Source organism: Bemisia tabaci, chromosome 2 (assembly GCF_918797505.1).
Source record: "Bemisia tabaci chromosome 2, PGI_BMITA_v3".
NCBI classification, from domain to species: Eukaryota; Metazoa; Arthropoda; class Insecta; order Hemiptera; family Aleyrodidae; genus Bemisia; species Bemisia tabaci.
The window spans coordinates 75,405,677-75,423,303 of record NC_092794.1 but is presented as its reverse complement, the minus strand read 5'-3'; the positions used below and the strand labels follow the sequence as shown (position 1 = coordinate 75,423,303).

The 17,627-nt window shown below is 37.2% G+C and overlaps 2 protein-coding genes across 7 annotated transcripts in view; one reads left to right on the top strand and one right to left on the bottom strand.

The window, feature by feature from the left end:
- LOC109042375 (TBC domain-containing protein kinase-like protein) overlaps positions 1 to 8,165 on the top strand; it is an 88,811-nt gene extending 80,646 nt beyond the window's left edge. Inside the window, exon 16 of the mRNA XM_072296289.1 lies at positions 7,502 to 8,165. The gene's annotated coding sequence lies outside the window, so the exon portion shown is untranslated. The remainder of the gene's footprint in view (positions 1 to 7,501) is intronic.
- Positions 8,166 to 14,666: 6,501 nt separating this feature from the next.
- The window catches only part of LOC109042377 (ras-related protein Rab-18-B), a 48,101-nt gene continuing 45,140 nt past the window's right edge, over positions 14,667 to 17,627 (bottom strand). For all 6 annotated transcript variants that reach the window (XM_019059080.2, XM_072296300.1, XM_072296302.1 and 3 more), the window contains one exon: positions 14,667 to 16,282. In XM_019059080.2, the coding sequence (XP_018914625.2) occupies positions 16,172 to 16,282 (111 nt within the window). In that variant the 3' untranslated portion in view covers positions 14,667 to 16,171. The remainder of the gene's footprint in view (positions 16,283 to 17,627) is intronic.

Sequence of the window (17,627 nt, the reverse complement as noted above, 5' to 3'; positions counted from 1 at the left end):
ATAAATTGAAAAGTCGCTCCATAGAAACAAAAATTATTTATGTTCCGGGTGTTTTTAAGTAAATAAAAATAACTTATGAAGATTCTGATTTTTTTCATTTTCGTCAAATCTCTGCAGTCATCTTAGTTAAGTTCAAAGCTATTTATCACTTATTTATCTCTTGTTACCACCACAGAAAAATAAATAAATGAATAATGGTACCCTGACTGGGCATAGATTTTGAAATTCTGTAGGTGTGCAAATGAGGAGGAAAACATGGGAAATCTCACATCTTCAAAGTAAAATTGATGGGAGTGCAAAAGTTGAAGTTTTCAAAACTGAAGCTGCTATGATAAAGATAAACGTAAAATAACACTTACACTTTTTGATGAAAAATGAGGAATTCAAGGAATTGGTACAAATAAAGGAGATGAGAGGGGAAAAAGATGTAGAAGAGTTGAACAACCAAAATCATTAGAGTTTCTTAATAATCCTAATAAAAAAAAAGTCTTATTTTAAACGGTATGCAGTAAGGGAGCCAAAAAAAGTTCTTCACCACAAGGAAGTGCCATGTACTTGGTAGCAACTGATATGATTTTCCAGTGCTTCCTGTACGATAAATTCTTGCCTCTGTAAATACCTAACTGAGAGCTATTAATTAAAGGATCACCATAATGATCGGTCAAGTCCGTAAGTAAATTTTTTGCCAATTATGACAATCTCTTGCAGTTCCTGAGAGAAGGCAAAATTTTCAATTTTGACAATATCTTTATTTTTCATTTGACAAAATGAAGATGAAGCAGGTGTAATGGAGAGCTTGAAATCGGGGAGAACAAGTGTTTTGTATTGGGGATTTCTATAGGATAAAGGCAGTGGCCCATCATTATGCTTGTGCTGGAATGAAATATCCGGTTTGACGAAAGTTCCATACAACTTGCTCTGCAACATACAATTAGACACTTCTCCTAAGCGATTAGCAATTTGCTGCAGGGAGTTTGCTGGACCTCTTGCAAGCTTTTTCAATTTGCCCAAAAAGTTTTCATGAGCAAAAACTGTGAGGGCATGCAAAGTGAAGTAAGTGAAGTGAACTGAAAACCTATCTACATCATCCACAAGATGGATGAGACTATGAAAATTTGGGGTAATTAACTCAACACCGTAAAGCTCAATGGTTTTCGAGACAAAGTGTATTAATAATTGGCGAGCATAGTTTCGAAAATCAAGATTTGCACACAAGTCTTGCCTACTCAGAATAGTTATCGCAGCATGCAGGTAGAGGAAGTGATCGTATTTTGGAGGCACCAAGAAATCTTTAAGAATAGCTGGCCCTACATAGAGCAGAAAAAGTCTGTATTCCTTTGATTTCCATTTTAAGGAGACCTTTTCTTTCTTTTTGCTGATTGCAATTTCCTGCAGTTTTCGAAAGAAATCGTCTGGAATATGAATCTTCAGACTCTTAATATTTTCTCTGAATGCTTCACGAAGTTGAACAGAAAATTTATGAGGAAGGGAACCATCGAGCCAAGTACAGAGCAAATATTTCATAATACCGCCATACAGCAGGTGCATAGGATCTAGAATAAAATCGGCACAGAATTGAAGCCCGTCCAACTCTAAAAGAGGAGTTGATGTGCCAGGTGGTCGAAAATGAGTATCTGCTCTGGTCCTAAATTCTTCGTCGGTCCTAAGTGCCGCATTAATGTCAGGGAATGCCCTCTTATTTCCAACATTAAGGCCTACAGTTTTGCAACGGATACAAGAAGAATAACCGCCATGACCGATAATATTCAAAATAAAACATCGTGCAGGAGTGTCACAATCAAAACCAAACAGTTTAATAGTGACAAGCCGACCATTGAGCATGAAACCATTTGTGAGTAATCCCTTCAGTTCATCAACAAAAGGCCTAAGAAAATCTTCAACACTGTCAGGCTTTGAGGGTCCACCTTACAATCCAACTGGAAAACCGTGTCTCTAAGTTCTGGAAATGTGAGTAGATTGAAAGTAATTACCCAGACCTGTGAAAAACTACTCGTTTTGAGGGATATTCCATCGATATTAAAAAGAAGGCGGAGGAGAACAACATTGTTCGGCAACAAAGAAAGAATAAATGTAAGATGTTTGGTGATCGTTATGGACAAATATTGCCCTGGAGGAACTTCACTCAACACAACTTTAGCTCTAGGGGTGCGTAAGATGGTGCGAGCATTAGTGTGAAGTCGGGAGAAACAATCAAAGTGAGCTTCCTTTAAGGTTTTCAACAGATCACCCAATGCAGCGTGTGTCTCATTGTGCTTTATGGCCCACTTTCTCAGACCTTTTCGACAGCACTGACACCATCACTGTCAGAGGAGTCGTCATCGACAGGAGAATTGTGACTGTCACCGGGAGGTTCATCACCGATATCAGAGTCGGAGCCTATCACACTAGAGACATCAGAAACTGGGCCGGAGCTAAATGAACTAGGCGAGCCATATGAAATAGAGTGGGAACTGGATGCAGGGGAAAGACCGGGAGAATCTAAGGATTGGAGGGAATCATCAGGGCATGGGATTTGGTGGGCATGAGGAACAGAACTGGGACCCGCAACTGGGGAGGCAGACGGTGAAGCAGCACTCAATTCTGCGACAGGCTGGGATTGCCTTTCTTTGGAGGATTCAGAGTCATTCTCTGAGGAAGTTGATGAAGACGATGACGATGACGGTATGGCAGTTCTCAGGCGTTTATACTGTCCAGAACGAGAAAGCCTGGAAAACTCGTTAGGATCCTTGTTATAATTTCGGGACATTCTCAAAACTGTTCAAGGTACTTACATGTACTTTGCTAAATTGTCACTGACACTGATTACTGATTCACAAAATCACACAAAACACAACACCAACAGACCAACACCAAGAAGACACGAGGAATCGATTTCGATTTTAGGCTTATAGGCATAAGACGCATAACTTAACCACGCAAAAAGACAGATACCAGCACGAGGCACGACCAAGCTTGTTCTAACTTGTTGCTACATCCAAGATGTCGGGCGGCGGTGTATGAGTGATTTGATTGGCGCATGCAGGTGTCATGGCGGATTCAGGGTGTCTAGTGATTTTCAAAAGGCAAATTCCCTAACGTTTCCCTGATTTCCCTGACAAAATAATACAAATTCCCAGACATCAGGAAAAAAAAATTCCCTGACGTTTCCCTGACAAAGAGCAAAAATTCTCTGACGCTCGACAATTTTGTAAAAAAAACTTCATGATGATCAACTCGTTCGAATCGACAGAATTCTTGAGGCATTTGTGAGATCCAGAACATTTAGCCAGTCACAAGAAATAGCAGAAAAAAGAGCGAAATCCTAGAGGTATGCATTTAATAGTATATTAGACATCCCTTGACAATATCTGGCGTCCAGTATGAATTTGACGGCAGTGAGCATGTAAAAAACTATCTTCAGTAAAAGGACTCTCAAAGTGCCTTGAACTTCACTGATTGCATATAACATTCCAAAATTGAGATGAATCAATAGTTGTTCTCATAGGTAAAATATGATCAATATTCAATTTAATTCTGCTGAATACCCTGAGAACAAGACATCCCACTTATTTGTCTTATAAAGAAAAAAAAATTAATTTACGGGGCACATTGATGTGCAAGATCTACTTGAAGTACCTACGTCTTTTTTTTCTTTCTTTTTTTCTTTTTTTTTTTTGCAGTAAAAGTACGAAGATCAGGTGAAAGAAAGGAAAAAATTAAATGGAATCAGGGTGTCTACAAGATTTTCAAAATGAAATTCCCTGACAATTCCAGGTTTTCCATGACAAAAAATGACAAAATTCCCTGACTTTTTGGGTTTAGCCATATGATGAGCTAGTTAGAAAATATTAAAAAAAAAACTATCCTTATTCAGAATATGACCCCGTAAAGTCATATTCTGAATGACTATGGCGTTGGAAGGAGTTGAGTAATACTTTTGAACGGAACGAGATCATAAATACTCAAAATAAAGCTAATTCCAAAATGGTATACTCAGAGCAAAATTCACCTTCAACATTTAATTTTGAAGCTCTACTACGTTCTCTTTGTGACATATCGCACCGTATACTTTTGAAAATTCAAACTATAGTTCACTCTGGTGGTTTCATAAATATTTTCATATTACTTATTGCCCTGAAAATGCAAGTCTCTTTTTCTTAAAATATAAAACAAGAGTTGTAAATGTGCCTAACTCAGGCAGATTTTGCTATAATCAAGAGGAAATACGAGTCTCTTCTCGATTTTTGGTTTTGCTTGATTCGGGATTTTTTTTTTTTTTTTTTTTTTTCTCCAATTAATTCATTAGATTCCATTCCTTATATCAACCTATTGTTGGTATTGAATTTGTCTTATACTCAACAAGCGTTGGCTTGTTAGAATATAATCTACCAATAATATTTCTACAAGGTGGATGCACCAGTTGTGAACATGTTGATTTAAGAACCAGAAACATTTCATGCAAAATGCAGTTGACATTAAATATTTGTTTACTCAGTTAAAGAAAAACTAAAATTCCAGCACTTTCATTAAATTTCCTAACTTATTGAAAAAATTGATTAACCATCTGCTCAAAACTGGGGCACTCACCTTTGAAACCCTTGGTTATGTATGTTGAAATTAGTTTCCTATCATTATTTACTGTAATTTTCTGCAGTTAGCAAATTAACTTCAATCAAGTCTATTTAGTCTATCTTGCCATTTGGCATGAATTAAGTAGATAAATTAAATAGGGCAGATCGATTCGATCTTTAAAGCTGATTTGGAAGAATGAATGTAAGATCACTGAAAAGATCAAAATTGAAAAAGAAAATAAAATTTTATTGAAGAAATTAAGTCCAGGAACAAAAATGCAAAAAAAAAATTGCAGAAAAAATACCAAATGGAAAAATAGAGGGAGGAGCAGAGGAATTGAAGTAGGTACATAAGCTTACTAGAAGATTGCTCCATATGGTAAATATTACAGAAATATTGGGAGTCATTCCATTAAATTTATAAACAAAGAATATTACTGTCACTACTTCATTCCAAATTAAAGAAATAGGAGATATACTGAGGAAAAAAGTGAAAACTTCAACACAAAAAAGGGGAAAAACTCTTAACGTTGAAATTGGGTAGTGTGTTCCACATTATACGACAAACATTTTCCAAGTCATTCCACTAAACTTGTAAACTATTTTAAAAACATTGCAGTTAGTACTGCAGTAAAAGAAAAATGCAATATACTGAAGAATGAGTGAGTGCTATGAAAAATAGGAGTAAAAAAAGAGTAAAATGAGACAAATTGAAAAACTCAAAGAAAAGAGATCAGAAAAACATGAACACTTGAGTTAAAAAAAGTGGCTTGTGAGTCAATTCATCCGTTACAAGTGACTACCACTGCCTACTTATGAGTAAAATAAAATAGTACTTTATATTAATTTGAACTTTGAAGTCAAATTATTCAGTCTATCAGTACAACTTTCGTACATAATAAAAGTCACATAATAAATTCTCGTAGGTAACCTTTGCGACTAGGTAACAAAAGCACCTACAGAGAAGAAAAGTACATTAAATGCACTTTATGAAGCAAATAAATTTTACTAGCTTGCACAACATCAATGTAGAATACTTAAAGAAAAAAGTCTAGGACAAATAGGTAACTGCTTCACCGAACAAAAACATTGAAAAAAATAAATTAATAAAAATACTCAATAAAAAATGAATAAACTTAAGTAGCTACCTAAATAGAAAAATAAATCACAAGGAATTCTATTATTTGGAGATATGAGCTACCTCATCATCAATTACCTTGGCCTCTCTCAGAGCATTATTCATTATATCAGTTTTTTTCCGCTTGAGTTCTTCAATGACAATAGCATTTTCTTTCTTACGTTTTAAGGCTTCCGCTTTAATTTTGTTTTCCTGCTTCATATTTTCAAGAGCAGTTGAGTATCGAGACCTAGCTAAACGAACTGAATTCTGCAAAGATTTTGTGATATCTAACTTTTGGATGCCACCAATTGATGATACAGAGTCATAAATTGACCTTCTTGCAACGAGAGACTTCTCTTGTAAATTAGGATTTAGACATTCAGAATTGACAGAAAATCCTCTCTCAAGGTTTGCATTTCCATGCGATAAAATAAGGGAAATTTTGATAATTTTCATGAAATTCTCTAAATCTTTGCCTTTCAAGTGTTTATGAGCGAGCTGAGTCCAGAATGTGTCTAAATCAGTATCCTCTTCCTTGCTATATCTCTTGTATGATTTCAAATCATCAATGGACTGCTCACACAATCTACTGAAATCATTTCTTGCTAAATCACCTGCACTGCCTGAAATTATATTATGATCGACAAGAATTCCTAACAAATTCTTAAATCTGTTAAGGCCAACACTAGTGGCTGCTATTGCAGGGTCAAAACAGGTGATAGCTTTGACTGTTCTATATTTCAGAGGAGATTTTTCTTGAAGTTTTAGTACCATTTTTTGGCAACAAGTTCGGATTGAACTTCGGAACTGTAATATCTCCTGATCTTTGATTTTCTCCGAAACTTTCTTTAATGCCTTCCTAGTTTCATAGCCGATCTCCAATTCTTTAACAGGTAATAAATTCTCAGTTTTAAGAACATCTAACCTTGCTAAGTTACTCGACTCTTTAAGCACTTCTGGTTTAATAAAAAGTTCACAAATAGATGAAAGTATTGTTATCAAAGAGGAATGCAAGAAAGGTGCCAAAGGCTTGTCCGACTGAAATTCTCGGAGAAAGGGTTCAACTTTTCCTGCTACCATTTTGAAGAAAGTCAGTTTTGGTAGCAAAAGTTTGTCTTCCATGTGACTAACAAAAATCTTATAGCTGTATGAAGTAGGTTCTTCCTTATTTTTCTTTATACCTTCAAGAAATAATTTTAAAGATGGTAACATTTCAATGGCTCTATTGACAACAAGAATATTTTCTACCCACCGAATGGCACAAAACTTCAAAGGAAAAACTGTGCTCTTCGAGCAGGGGATTCTTTAAATAGATTGTAAAGTGCTCTAAGAAAAGCACTGATGAGCCAGTGTGCAGCAATAAGACCTGTTTTAAAGGAATTATGGACCGTATGCAAACCGCAACTACCTAAATTTAACAGTATTACGTCTTCTTCATCCTCGCCTAAATACTTTTGAAACAACTCAATAAATTTGAAATTAACGTTTGGGCCGTCTATTGAAACCTGGATAATTTTTTTTCCATCAATGCGAGAAATCGCTTCATTGAATGCTTTTAGCAAATCAGGGGCTGTAGTTTTGCCAAGAAAAGCAGACGAGTAATACCTTGTAACAACTTTCTTGTCACACCAAAAGCGAACATTGATGTCCATTTGGCAGTTTTTAGAAATTTTATTGAAGGACTCGTCAAATCCCAGGACGATCCATTCTTGTTGGTTTAACTCAAAAACCAATTGATCAAAAAAGTATGGATGCAAGCCATACACAGAAATATAAGATATTTTATCTTTTTGCAAACGCATGTTTGTAGCAATTTCACTATCTGGGAATAACATTGGAAACAAACTCACGTCACTGGCTGCTACTCTCAAAGATTTGTGAGACATAACAGACTGAATGCACCACAAGATTTCTGCTTTGGATACTCCCTCACTCACAGAATAAGCATGAAGAGTTGCTTTTCCACGAAATGGTGCCTCTGTAACAAGGCTCTGTTCATCAACTGGGTTGGTTGATAAACGCTGACTTAGACTAGACTCTGAGTTTACAGAAGAACGTTGAGGTAACGAAGCACTGGTTGAAACGGAATTTATAGAATTTACAGAAGAACACTGAGGTAATGTCGCACTGGTTGAGGCTAAAGTTCCTGCTTGCTGCGAAGTTTCACCACCGCATTCCTTTAGCATGGGAAAATGTGATTTAATAGAATGTTGACTGCAGCGTAGGAGTGCTAAGTGCTTTTCCCCTTTCATATGGCTGGACAGGGCTGTTGTGCCCATATTGCTGAGAGAATAACCTCTGTGACATAATTTGCATTGGAACTCGTTTGGAAATCCAACTTTCTTTTCTAACCACGGTTCAAATGATGGCATCGATAACCACTGTGGATTGAAATATGTTTTCCTGGCCATCTTTCTTTTCTGCAACAAAGGTAAAAAGCAACTTGGTGTAATAAATATATGACTTAACTTCCACTCATTCTTCTTAAATTGTTTCTTATTTAATTCATAGTTAACTTATTTAATGGGCCATGCTCTAACCTTACTCAGAGAGTACATGATGTCATTAAATGGAGTAGAACATTGCTCAAACACAGTTAAACAGTTGAATGAAGAGAAAGTTCTCAACACGAATAAAAATTTACAGGATTATTAAACTATTTTGACTTAGCGAAACATCCGAAAAAATGAGTAAATGCAGTCGCAAATTACGCCACAAGCCGGCGAAGCCGGCGTAACCTAAATAAAAATGCAAAGTCACTCAAAACACACATTAGCGAACCTAGCGGCCGTGTTGCGAACTGGTTGGACAGAGCAGTTTACATTATCAGCCACGCGAGCGCGCTACTCGGCCAATTCGGCAGCGACGAGCAAAAATAGCCGCGAAATGTTCGAATTGCGGAAATTCCCTGACTTTCACCGGTTTTAGATCGAATTCCCTGACTTTTCCCGGTTTTCCAGACGGTGATCAAATTCCCTGACTATTCCCGGTTTTCCAGACCTGCAGACACCCTGATGGAATGTTTGGCTTTATATTTGGTCAGAAATTTATAACAAGAATAACATTTATCAAAATATTATTTAATGATAACTTAGTTTTAACACATCTGAGGTCAAATTAGGGCTTTTCTAACATTGACAACTTAGTTTCTTTTCTTCAAGACCCTGTAATGATAAATTCTACATCATAGGAACATTCTTACAAGCTATGGCAACACTTTGAAGTCTTAATGTGAATGACTAAGAGTACAATCTCTTTTAAGAAATTTAGGAAGAGTAAACAACTTACTAAAAAGTAAGTAAAACATTGCAATACAACCGAAATTTAAGTAAATAAAAATTTGGCTAGAAACAAAAAATTAAGAAAAACGAGGCACTTTAGCCATGCGTAAGAGCTAAGCAGTCAAAACTTAGCTATGGTAAAAGATTAGACTAGAGAAGTCAGAAGGAAAAAAAAAACACACATCAACTGGGAACAAAATTAATACTGATTAACACTCACAGTATAGTGTGCACTAAATATTACGAAAAAAGTTGAGTACTTATTTGAGATAAGAAATATCTCAGGTAAAAAAGTGGGTAAACATAGTACCTAGTAAACATCGAGCTATATGAAAAAATAAATGTACTATAATAGCACAGACTTAATGTGAAAAAGGAACAGAGGTAAAAATGCTTGGCTTTTAAACCTTCAATAAATCAAAGCATTTTACGGAGGGATGCAATTTCTTCATCAAGACGTTCTTTTTCTCTATGGCTGGCATCATCTGCGTCCTTTTTTTCTTTTTTAGAATTTCTATTTGAGCCAATGCATTTTTTCGTTTTAGGTCTTTTTCTGTAGCTTTCTTGAGTTCATCTGCTTTTAGTTTGTTAGCAGCAGTAAATTTTGAATAGGCAAGCCTAAAATGAGTGATAAGAGGCTTCGAAATTTTTACATTTATAACACCACCTGCAGATATTATCTCATCATGAACAATGCGCCTTGCAATAAGACTTTCATTTACGAGATTAGGTACTAAGGTTTCATTATTGATGGAAAATGATCTTTCAACAGAGGCATTTCCATTGAACAAAATAAGGCACATTTGCATCACGCTTTGGAAATCATTTACATGAAATTTTGCTTTTGAACAAATTTCTGTCCAAAATACATCCACTCTGCAATCTTTCAGAGAGAAGCCTTGTAATCTACTGAGAAGATGCTCAGTATCCTGAATTTTTTTGAACTGATTCAATGCATTCTCTCCTTTAATATCTCCGATCCAATTATTGGTATTTAAAATATTCAGTAACTTTTCAAACCTTTTGGCACCTAATGTTTTTTTGCAAGCAATGAGAGGATCTAGGGAAGATAAAGCTCGGATTATTGGATATTTGAGAGGACATTTATCCAATAGTTTGAGGCAAGATCTTTTGAAACATTGGCGAACATCCTTTTTAAAACTCAAAATATCAATATCTTTGTACTTGGATTTGTCCACTTTCCGGAAAGCAGCTTTGACCCGGAAACTTAAATCAATATTTTTGGTAGGGATTTTTTTGTCTTCATTTAGATCAATTTCAGTAAGATCATACAAATTGGAGAGAGCTTCCTCAGTGACAAACTGTTTCATAACATTTAAAAGCATTTTTTTTAAGGCTGCATACAGGGTTATCCAAAAGTCTTTGACCACCCCTGTAACTTTTTTCCAAATTGAGATAGAAGTTTGAAACTTTGGGAATGGTCCTCGATCTAAGGTAGCAACTTTATGGTCCCCCTAAAATTTTGGGGGGCGGCTCCTTTTAAGGAGGCGGGGGCTAACTTTTTTTTTTCAAATAGCAACCCCCCCTTTGTGATACCTCATTCGAAAGAAATAAAAAAAGGAAATTTTTGGCGCAAACCGCAGGTCAAAATGTTCATTTTTGACAAAATGGCGGCCGGTCAAAGTTCAAAATGGCGGAAATTTGGCATCTCTGTTGTTTATAGACGGATTGGTTTGAAATTCGGAATCCTAGGATTTTTCAAGATGAGAAAAACGATTCTGGCATTCATTTTCCAGAAAAGTCAGTCCTTTTCAAAATGGCGGCGGTCAAAATGGCGGCCTCGAGCGGGAAGTGGATATTTGGGCTGCATATCGTTGGATTTGCATGAAACTTGGTATCTGGGGGTATTTCGGCACAAAAAGAACGAATCTTTCATTTGATATCTGAAATTTTGACTAATTCCAAAATGGCGGCAGAAAAATTGCGGTAAATCAGTTTTACGGCTCTTTACCGATGGATTTGCATGAAATTCGATATCCTGGCGGTAAAGGAAATCTTTCATTAGATTCTTGAAATATCAAAGAATTTCATGCTAATCCATCGATAAAAAGCCGTAAAACTGATTTACCGCAATTTTTCCGCCGCCATTTTGGAATTTGTCAAAATTTCAGATATCCAATGAAAGATTCGTTCTTTTCGTGCCAAAATACCTCCAGATACCAAGTTTCATGCAAATCCAACGATATGCAGCCCAAATATCCACTTCCCGCTCGAGGCCGCCATTTTGAAAAGGACTGACTTTTCTGGAAAATCAATGCCAGAATCGTTTTTCTCATCTTGAAAAACCCTGGGATTCCGAATTTCACACCAATCCGTCTATAAACAACAGAGATGCCAAATTTCCGCCATTTTGAACTTCGACCGGCCGCCATTTTGTCAAAAATGAACATTTTGTCAAAAATGAACATTTTGACCTGCGGTTTGCGCCAAAGATTTCCTTTTTTTATTATCTTTCGAATGAGGTATCACAAAGGGGGGGGGTGTTGCTATTTGAAAAAAAAAAGTTAGCCCCCGCTCCCCAAAATTTTGGGGGGACCAAAAAGTTGCTACCTTAGACCGAGGAACATTCCCAAAGTTTCAAACTTCTATCTCAATTTGGAAAGAAGTAACAGGGGTGGTCAGTGACTTTTGGATAACCCTGTATAAAAAAGGTACGAGTGGATCTTCTGTTTGGAATTGTCTTAAAAATGGTTCGACTTCATTTGCCAAACATACCACAAAAGTAAGTTTGACAGGGAGCAATGGATCTTCTAAATGTTTTTTGATAACAGTAAAGTTCTCACTGTGCGAAAAATGTTTGTCTTTCTCAGCACATTCTATGAATTTTTTTAATGAAGGAATGATTTCCAGCATCCTTTCTATAACAACAATATTTTCAAGCCATCGTGTGAGACAGAACTTTGATGGAAATTTATCAGTCTTTGTGTAAAAAATAAATAAAGCTTTCCTTGAAAGAAAATTATGAAAAAAATAGAATGAACTTATGAGAAATTTTTGAGTACCCCATTTTAACTCTTTAACGCTTACTTTAAACGCATTACTAACAACATGCAGACTGCAGGTTCCCGTTTCTAACATTTTGGGACCTTTACCTTCATTTAAAACAGCTTTCTCATCTATTAAATCCTGTTTCATTTTCAAATTGACATTTGGACCGTCCATAGACAAATAAATAATCTCATTAAAATCAATGGGTTGTGCAGCTACTTTTAGGTTTTCAAGGAGATCAGTTGCTTTGGCTGAACCTAAAAAAGCTGAGTTGTAGTATCTGGTACTTAATTGTTTTTCACCATCAGGCCAAAATCTGACGCACACATCCATTTGAGTTTTTTGGGACACTTTATTTAAACTTTCATCAAAAGCTACGGCCACTACAGGACACCTTAAAATTTGTATTTTTAGCTCGTTTTTAAAAAAAGGGAGCTAGCCCATAAACAATGTAATAGGAAACCTTATCTTTGTGCAAACGAATATGTTTTGCAATATCGCTGTCAGGACAAATGGCCGGTAAAAGGTCTACAAATTTTTCCGCCCCCCTCAGAGAGCCATGGCTTGCTACATTCAAAAGACAGATTAGTATTTCAGATTTTGACGCATCATCAGAACTGTGCTGATTCTGGGATTGGTTAGAATTATTATTTTTAGCTACAGGCTGATGATCAGGTAAATTAACTATTTTCTTCTCCGAAGCCGGAACCTCCAACACGGGGTCTGTTGTAGTATTCTTTGCACTTGTAACATTAGAAGAATCCTTACCACTGACAGCTGGAAGTAAAAAATTGACATGACAAGTTTCAGATTCAGGCTTTCGGATATGATATTGGTGTTTCTTGCTTTCCATATGGCTCCTAAGTGCGGTTGCACCCATATTGCTTAGTTGGATAACGGCTGGGCACAATTTACAACCAGCCATAGATAAGTTCTCGGGAATTTTTCTGATCCAGGAACTATATCTAGGATGCAGCAGCCAAGCATCATTGAACTTACATGCCTCGAGTGCGCCTTCATGCTATCAACAAAGAAGATAATAGTACGGATTAATCAAAGAACAAATGAACAAATGGGGTCCTGACAAAACAAGAAAAGTTAGGTAATCACAGCTATCAACTTTCAAGTTATCAATCTTTAAGTGGTTTTATTTCCCATCAACTTTCAAAAAAATAGGAGGCTATTCTGACGTTGCCGATTAGTATCTCATTTTGGGTTGATTGCCATCACTCCAACCTGGAGACAATGGTTTGAAGATTCAAAATTTTGACTAAGAACTTCATAGTTATTCGGGAATCAATTAGCTAAAAATGTTAAAGCGTACTTGGATCCTAGCAAGCACCATGATTTCCTTTAGTTTCTTTACATGAAGTCATCTTGGATACGCCAGCCATCAAGGCTTTACCACCAACATGGTTGATTAATGGCTCACATGAAAACCTCCTACTTAGGACTCAACATTAAACGCACATAACAAGTCTTGAGTTTTGGATTTTATTGGGCTCAGGTAATACCTCCACTATTTGAGCACTCTCGACAGTGACTGCTAGGACAAAACGAAAGATTTACTTCTATACATTCAGACAGAAACTAATGTAAGGAACACTAGTATTCAATAGCCTTAAGGAGAGAGATCAAATAATAAGAGGGATGCTGAATGTTACACATGTTAAACTTTCAATTACACATTAAAAGAATGACATGAGACTGACTCGACAGAATTGGCTTTTCATCTCACTTAGTCACTTAGTAGCAAATCTTTGCCTGAAGGATGAAAGTTACAATTTAGGTAATGTTGCCTATGACAATAAAATCGACATAAAATTAAAATGACTTACTTTGAATTTAGTAGCATCCAATTCGTTTCATCCTCGTCCTTCTTCACGCGGCACTGTGTTTGGTGAACTTGAACTTTGAGGTTAATTTGATGAAAATCGCGTGGCCGAACCGGGCGCAGCGACTTCCGCCAGAGCGCGCTAGCGATCAGACAGAAGGGAATCAAGTAGCGCCGCTTGACTAGGCAACCACACACAACGCATTTCGTAAATACACGTAAGAAGTTGACAAAACTTGCACGAAACTTCTTGCGAGATCGCGGTTACACTTGGCGTATTGCGATCTCGTCGCTTTTTGAAAAAATTCCTCGAATTCAACTTTTCGCGAATTCCCTGACGTTTTCCCTGACACTCCCACTTTATGCGAATTCCCTGACGTTTTTCCCGGTTTTCCCTGACTCAAAAAAAATTCCCTGACGTTTCCCGGTTTTCCCGGTTGCTAGACACCCTGTCGGATTGTGTGACGTGTGACGCAGGGGCACGCTCGACGGACGAATCGTTCGCAACGATGTCAAGTATGATAACGCATTGCGTACAATTACTACTAACATTTTTCTTGTTACTCATTGTTTTTATTCACTTCACTTGTTTAAAATTCCTCCCAAAAATTTCGAGGAAAAAGTTGCAAAAATATTGAGACTTTGTTTCAATTTTCCTGCAATCTTCTTCCAATAAAGTTGCAAAAAAAGTCACGCCAAAAAGTTGCAACTTTTCTATGATGTTTTTGCAACAAGTTGCAACCGTGGCTACTTGGGATGTCTCAAATGGAAATGCAAAATCTAATTTACCCATACGTCTCACTACTCATGCTTGTACATTTATGTGCATTTTGTTAAAGAAATTATAAGTATACATATTAAAAACTTGATTTATTTTTATTTCACTTGTTTAAATATACATTTTTTTTACACAGGATGGCTTATTATAAAGAGCTCCTCAACCCTCGACTCATGTCCTTGGTTCTTGCGGATGAATTTTCCCCATTAAAAAAGCACACCAATTATCTACACATCAAAATGCAACTGGTAAAAATCAACAATACAGGCTCTATAAAGGAGGGGTATCGATAAGGGCCTTTTTTGGCCCCCTTTTTTTTTTTTAGAATCTGAGTATTTATGCGGGTTTTCCAAGTTGACTCAATGTAGTTTACGGGAATAATCATGATTTGGTTCATAGGTCACTGGATAAGTGTTGAACGGTTGCCTGAACATACGTCTGCAGGCACTTTTTGGTGAAAATGCGTGTTTTTCTAACACACTGAAGCTTTTTTGACATCGAGCGCATTGTCTAACTAAAATGAGCTTTTGATATGTTATCGAAGAAGCTTTAAGGACACATTTTAACCCTGGTTTGGTTTTAGTTAGATGATGCGCTCATATTTTAAAAAAACTTTTTCAAAAGTCGACTTTTAAGGGACATCCGTTAAAATCTTGGAGAATTACGTCGTTAGGGTTTTTTTTTGGCTTCAATTAAAGAAAATCTCCTTGTAAAATTTTAAAAAGGCTTGACAACTGCCCTTGATAATATATGTAGCGTGCATACAGTTGGAGAGATGTGTTATCATAAGATTTTTGCGGGTGTCCCTAAAAAGTCGACTTTTAAAAAAGTTTTCTTTAACTATGAGGGCATCATCTAACTAAAACCGAACCAGGGTTAAAATGTGTCCTAAAGTCTCCTTGATAACATGTCAAAAGCTCGTTTTAGTTAGACGATGCGCTCGGTGTCAAAAAGCCTCGGAGTTACAGAAAAACACGCATTTTCGCTAAAATACGCCTGCAGACGTATGTTCAGGCAACCGTTTAACACATATCCAGTGGCCCATGGATCAAATCATGATTATTTCCGTAAACTACAGTGAGTCAACTCGGAAAACCCGCAAAAATTCCCAGATTCTAGGGGGGGCCAAAAAAGGAAGGCCCTCTAGGGAGGACCAAAGAGGCCCTTATCGATACCTCTCCTTTCACAATGCTATGGCGACTGTTATCTAAAGATTGTAATTTTTGGAACTTCCCCCAAATTTACTCAAATTCTTTAAAGTATGCTTGATGTGCAGTGAATGCTCTCTGTAGTTCCAACATGTTGTAGGGAACCCCTCAAGAGACTACCCCCCCTCCTTCCCCTTGCAGGACTTAAATGCTAGCTACTTATCAGGTGCGGTGAGTCTTATCTAGATACATTAGCAGAGTTGATACGATTCGGTAGCTGGATAGACGCCCAGTAAATATTTGGGGAAACTTCTTTCATAAAAAGGTTTTACAGGCAAGATGGAAAAGAGTACATGGATGAAGCCACAGTTCAGTACATAGATTAGAAACTTTTCTCTAACATGCGCATTGTTAAGAGAAACAAGTGCAGCTAACACCAGCCACGAACAAAGCTCCACCAAGAGTCATTACTGGAATCACTTGATGAGACACGTATCCTGTCACTTTCTTGCCTTTCCCACAAGCCAGGAGTTTGAATTATCTAAACAGAGAAACAGAAATACTTTAGCCAACTGGATTATTTTCTCAAGGAGATTGAGTTACCAGATGTGTTTGGTCCATTTGCATCTGTTTACAAGTTAAGTTAAAAGCACTGAATGAGGCTCAAACTTTAAGTAACAGGATGGTTGAATAGTGCTGGATCCATACTATTGTGCCCGGAAATCAAAGCCAAAAAAATTCTAATAAAAATTAGTTGTCAGAGTTAAAAGACTGAGAGGAGAAATTGTTCAGCATAGGCAGATGTTTTCGACACTGACGAGTGTGATCTATTGATGAGGTCTGAAAAGACCCAAATCGATATTGATCTCTCAGCATGACCCCACTTCAGTATTCCAATGCATCTGCCTGAGCTGAACTCTCATCCCTCACTCTTACACTGATAACACTAGTCAACACGGGTGAATTTGCTTGCAATGTATTTGCTGATTCCGGGCAGAATTTCAGTGCTGATTCCGAAAATGACCTCTATTCTTCAGGGTCAGGTCGATTTTTCCGAGGTCAATTTTCCCCGGGAAAATCGGGATTTTCTCTGAAAACCCAGCTGTTTCAGAGAAACATCAATTTTCTGGAAAAGGACCCCGCACACCCCTTATCGGAGTGTGCATTACAATCGATTTCCAATTTTCTTATTGCATTAAATTCGTTTTAGGATGCTGATCCAAAGTCGTCATTGCACCAACTTTCTACAAGGCACCGTTTTTGCAGTATTCCGCATAGTCCGTGGTGGAAGTTTTCTTACTTGAATAAGTGAGGCCAGCGAGGCAATACCTATCTTTCAGCACTTGCTGAAAATGAAGAGTACGTGGCAGTCCTATCTTGGATTCGTGCGCCTTTTCGTTTCACCATCCAAATCAGATTCTTTCTCTCTCCCACTCTTTTCCTGACCTATCACCAGCTAAGACTTTCCATGTTAAATCGCTGCGCTGGCCTCACTCATTCAAGTAATTATCCAAACTTCCAGCGCGGACTGTGTGAAACACTACAAAAATGGTGCCTTGTAGAAAGTTGGCGCAAAGATGACTTCTGATCAGCATCCAAAAACAAATTTCATGCAATAAAAAAATTTGAAATTGATTGTGGTGCACATTCCCATGAAGAGTGTGTGGGGTCCTTTGCTTACGATGGAGAAATACTTAGGTCATTTTCGGCTTCAGCAGCAAAAATCGAGTGTTATGGTCTTCGCTTGATAACTGAGAAAACATTTTTCCCCCTCCTTTCCAGCGCAAAACAATGGGATGAGTTTTACATGATGTCATGCGGGCATAAAGGAGCACATGCCTGGAAAAACCTCGATATTAGGAACAGAAAGGAAACTTTAACTGGCA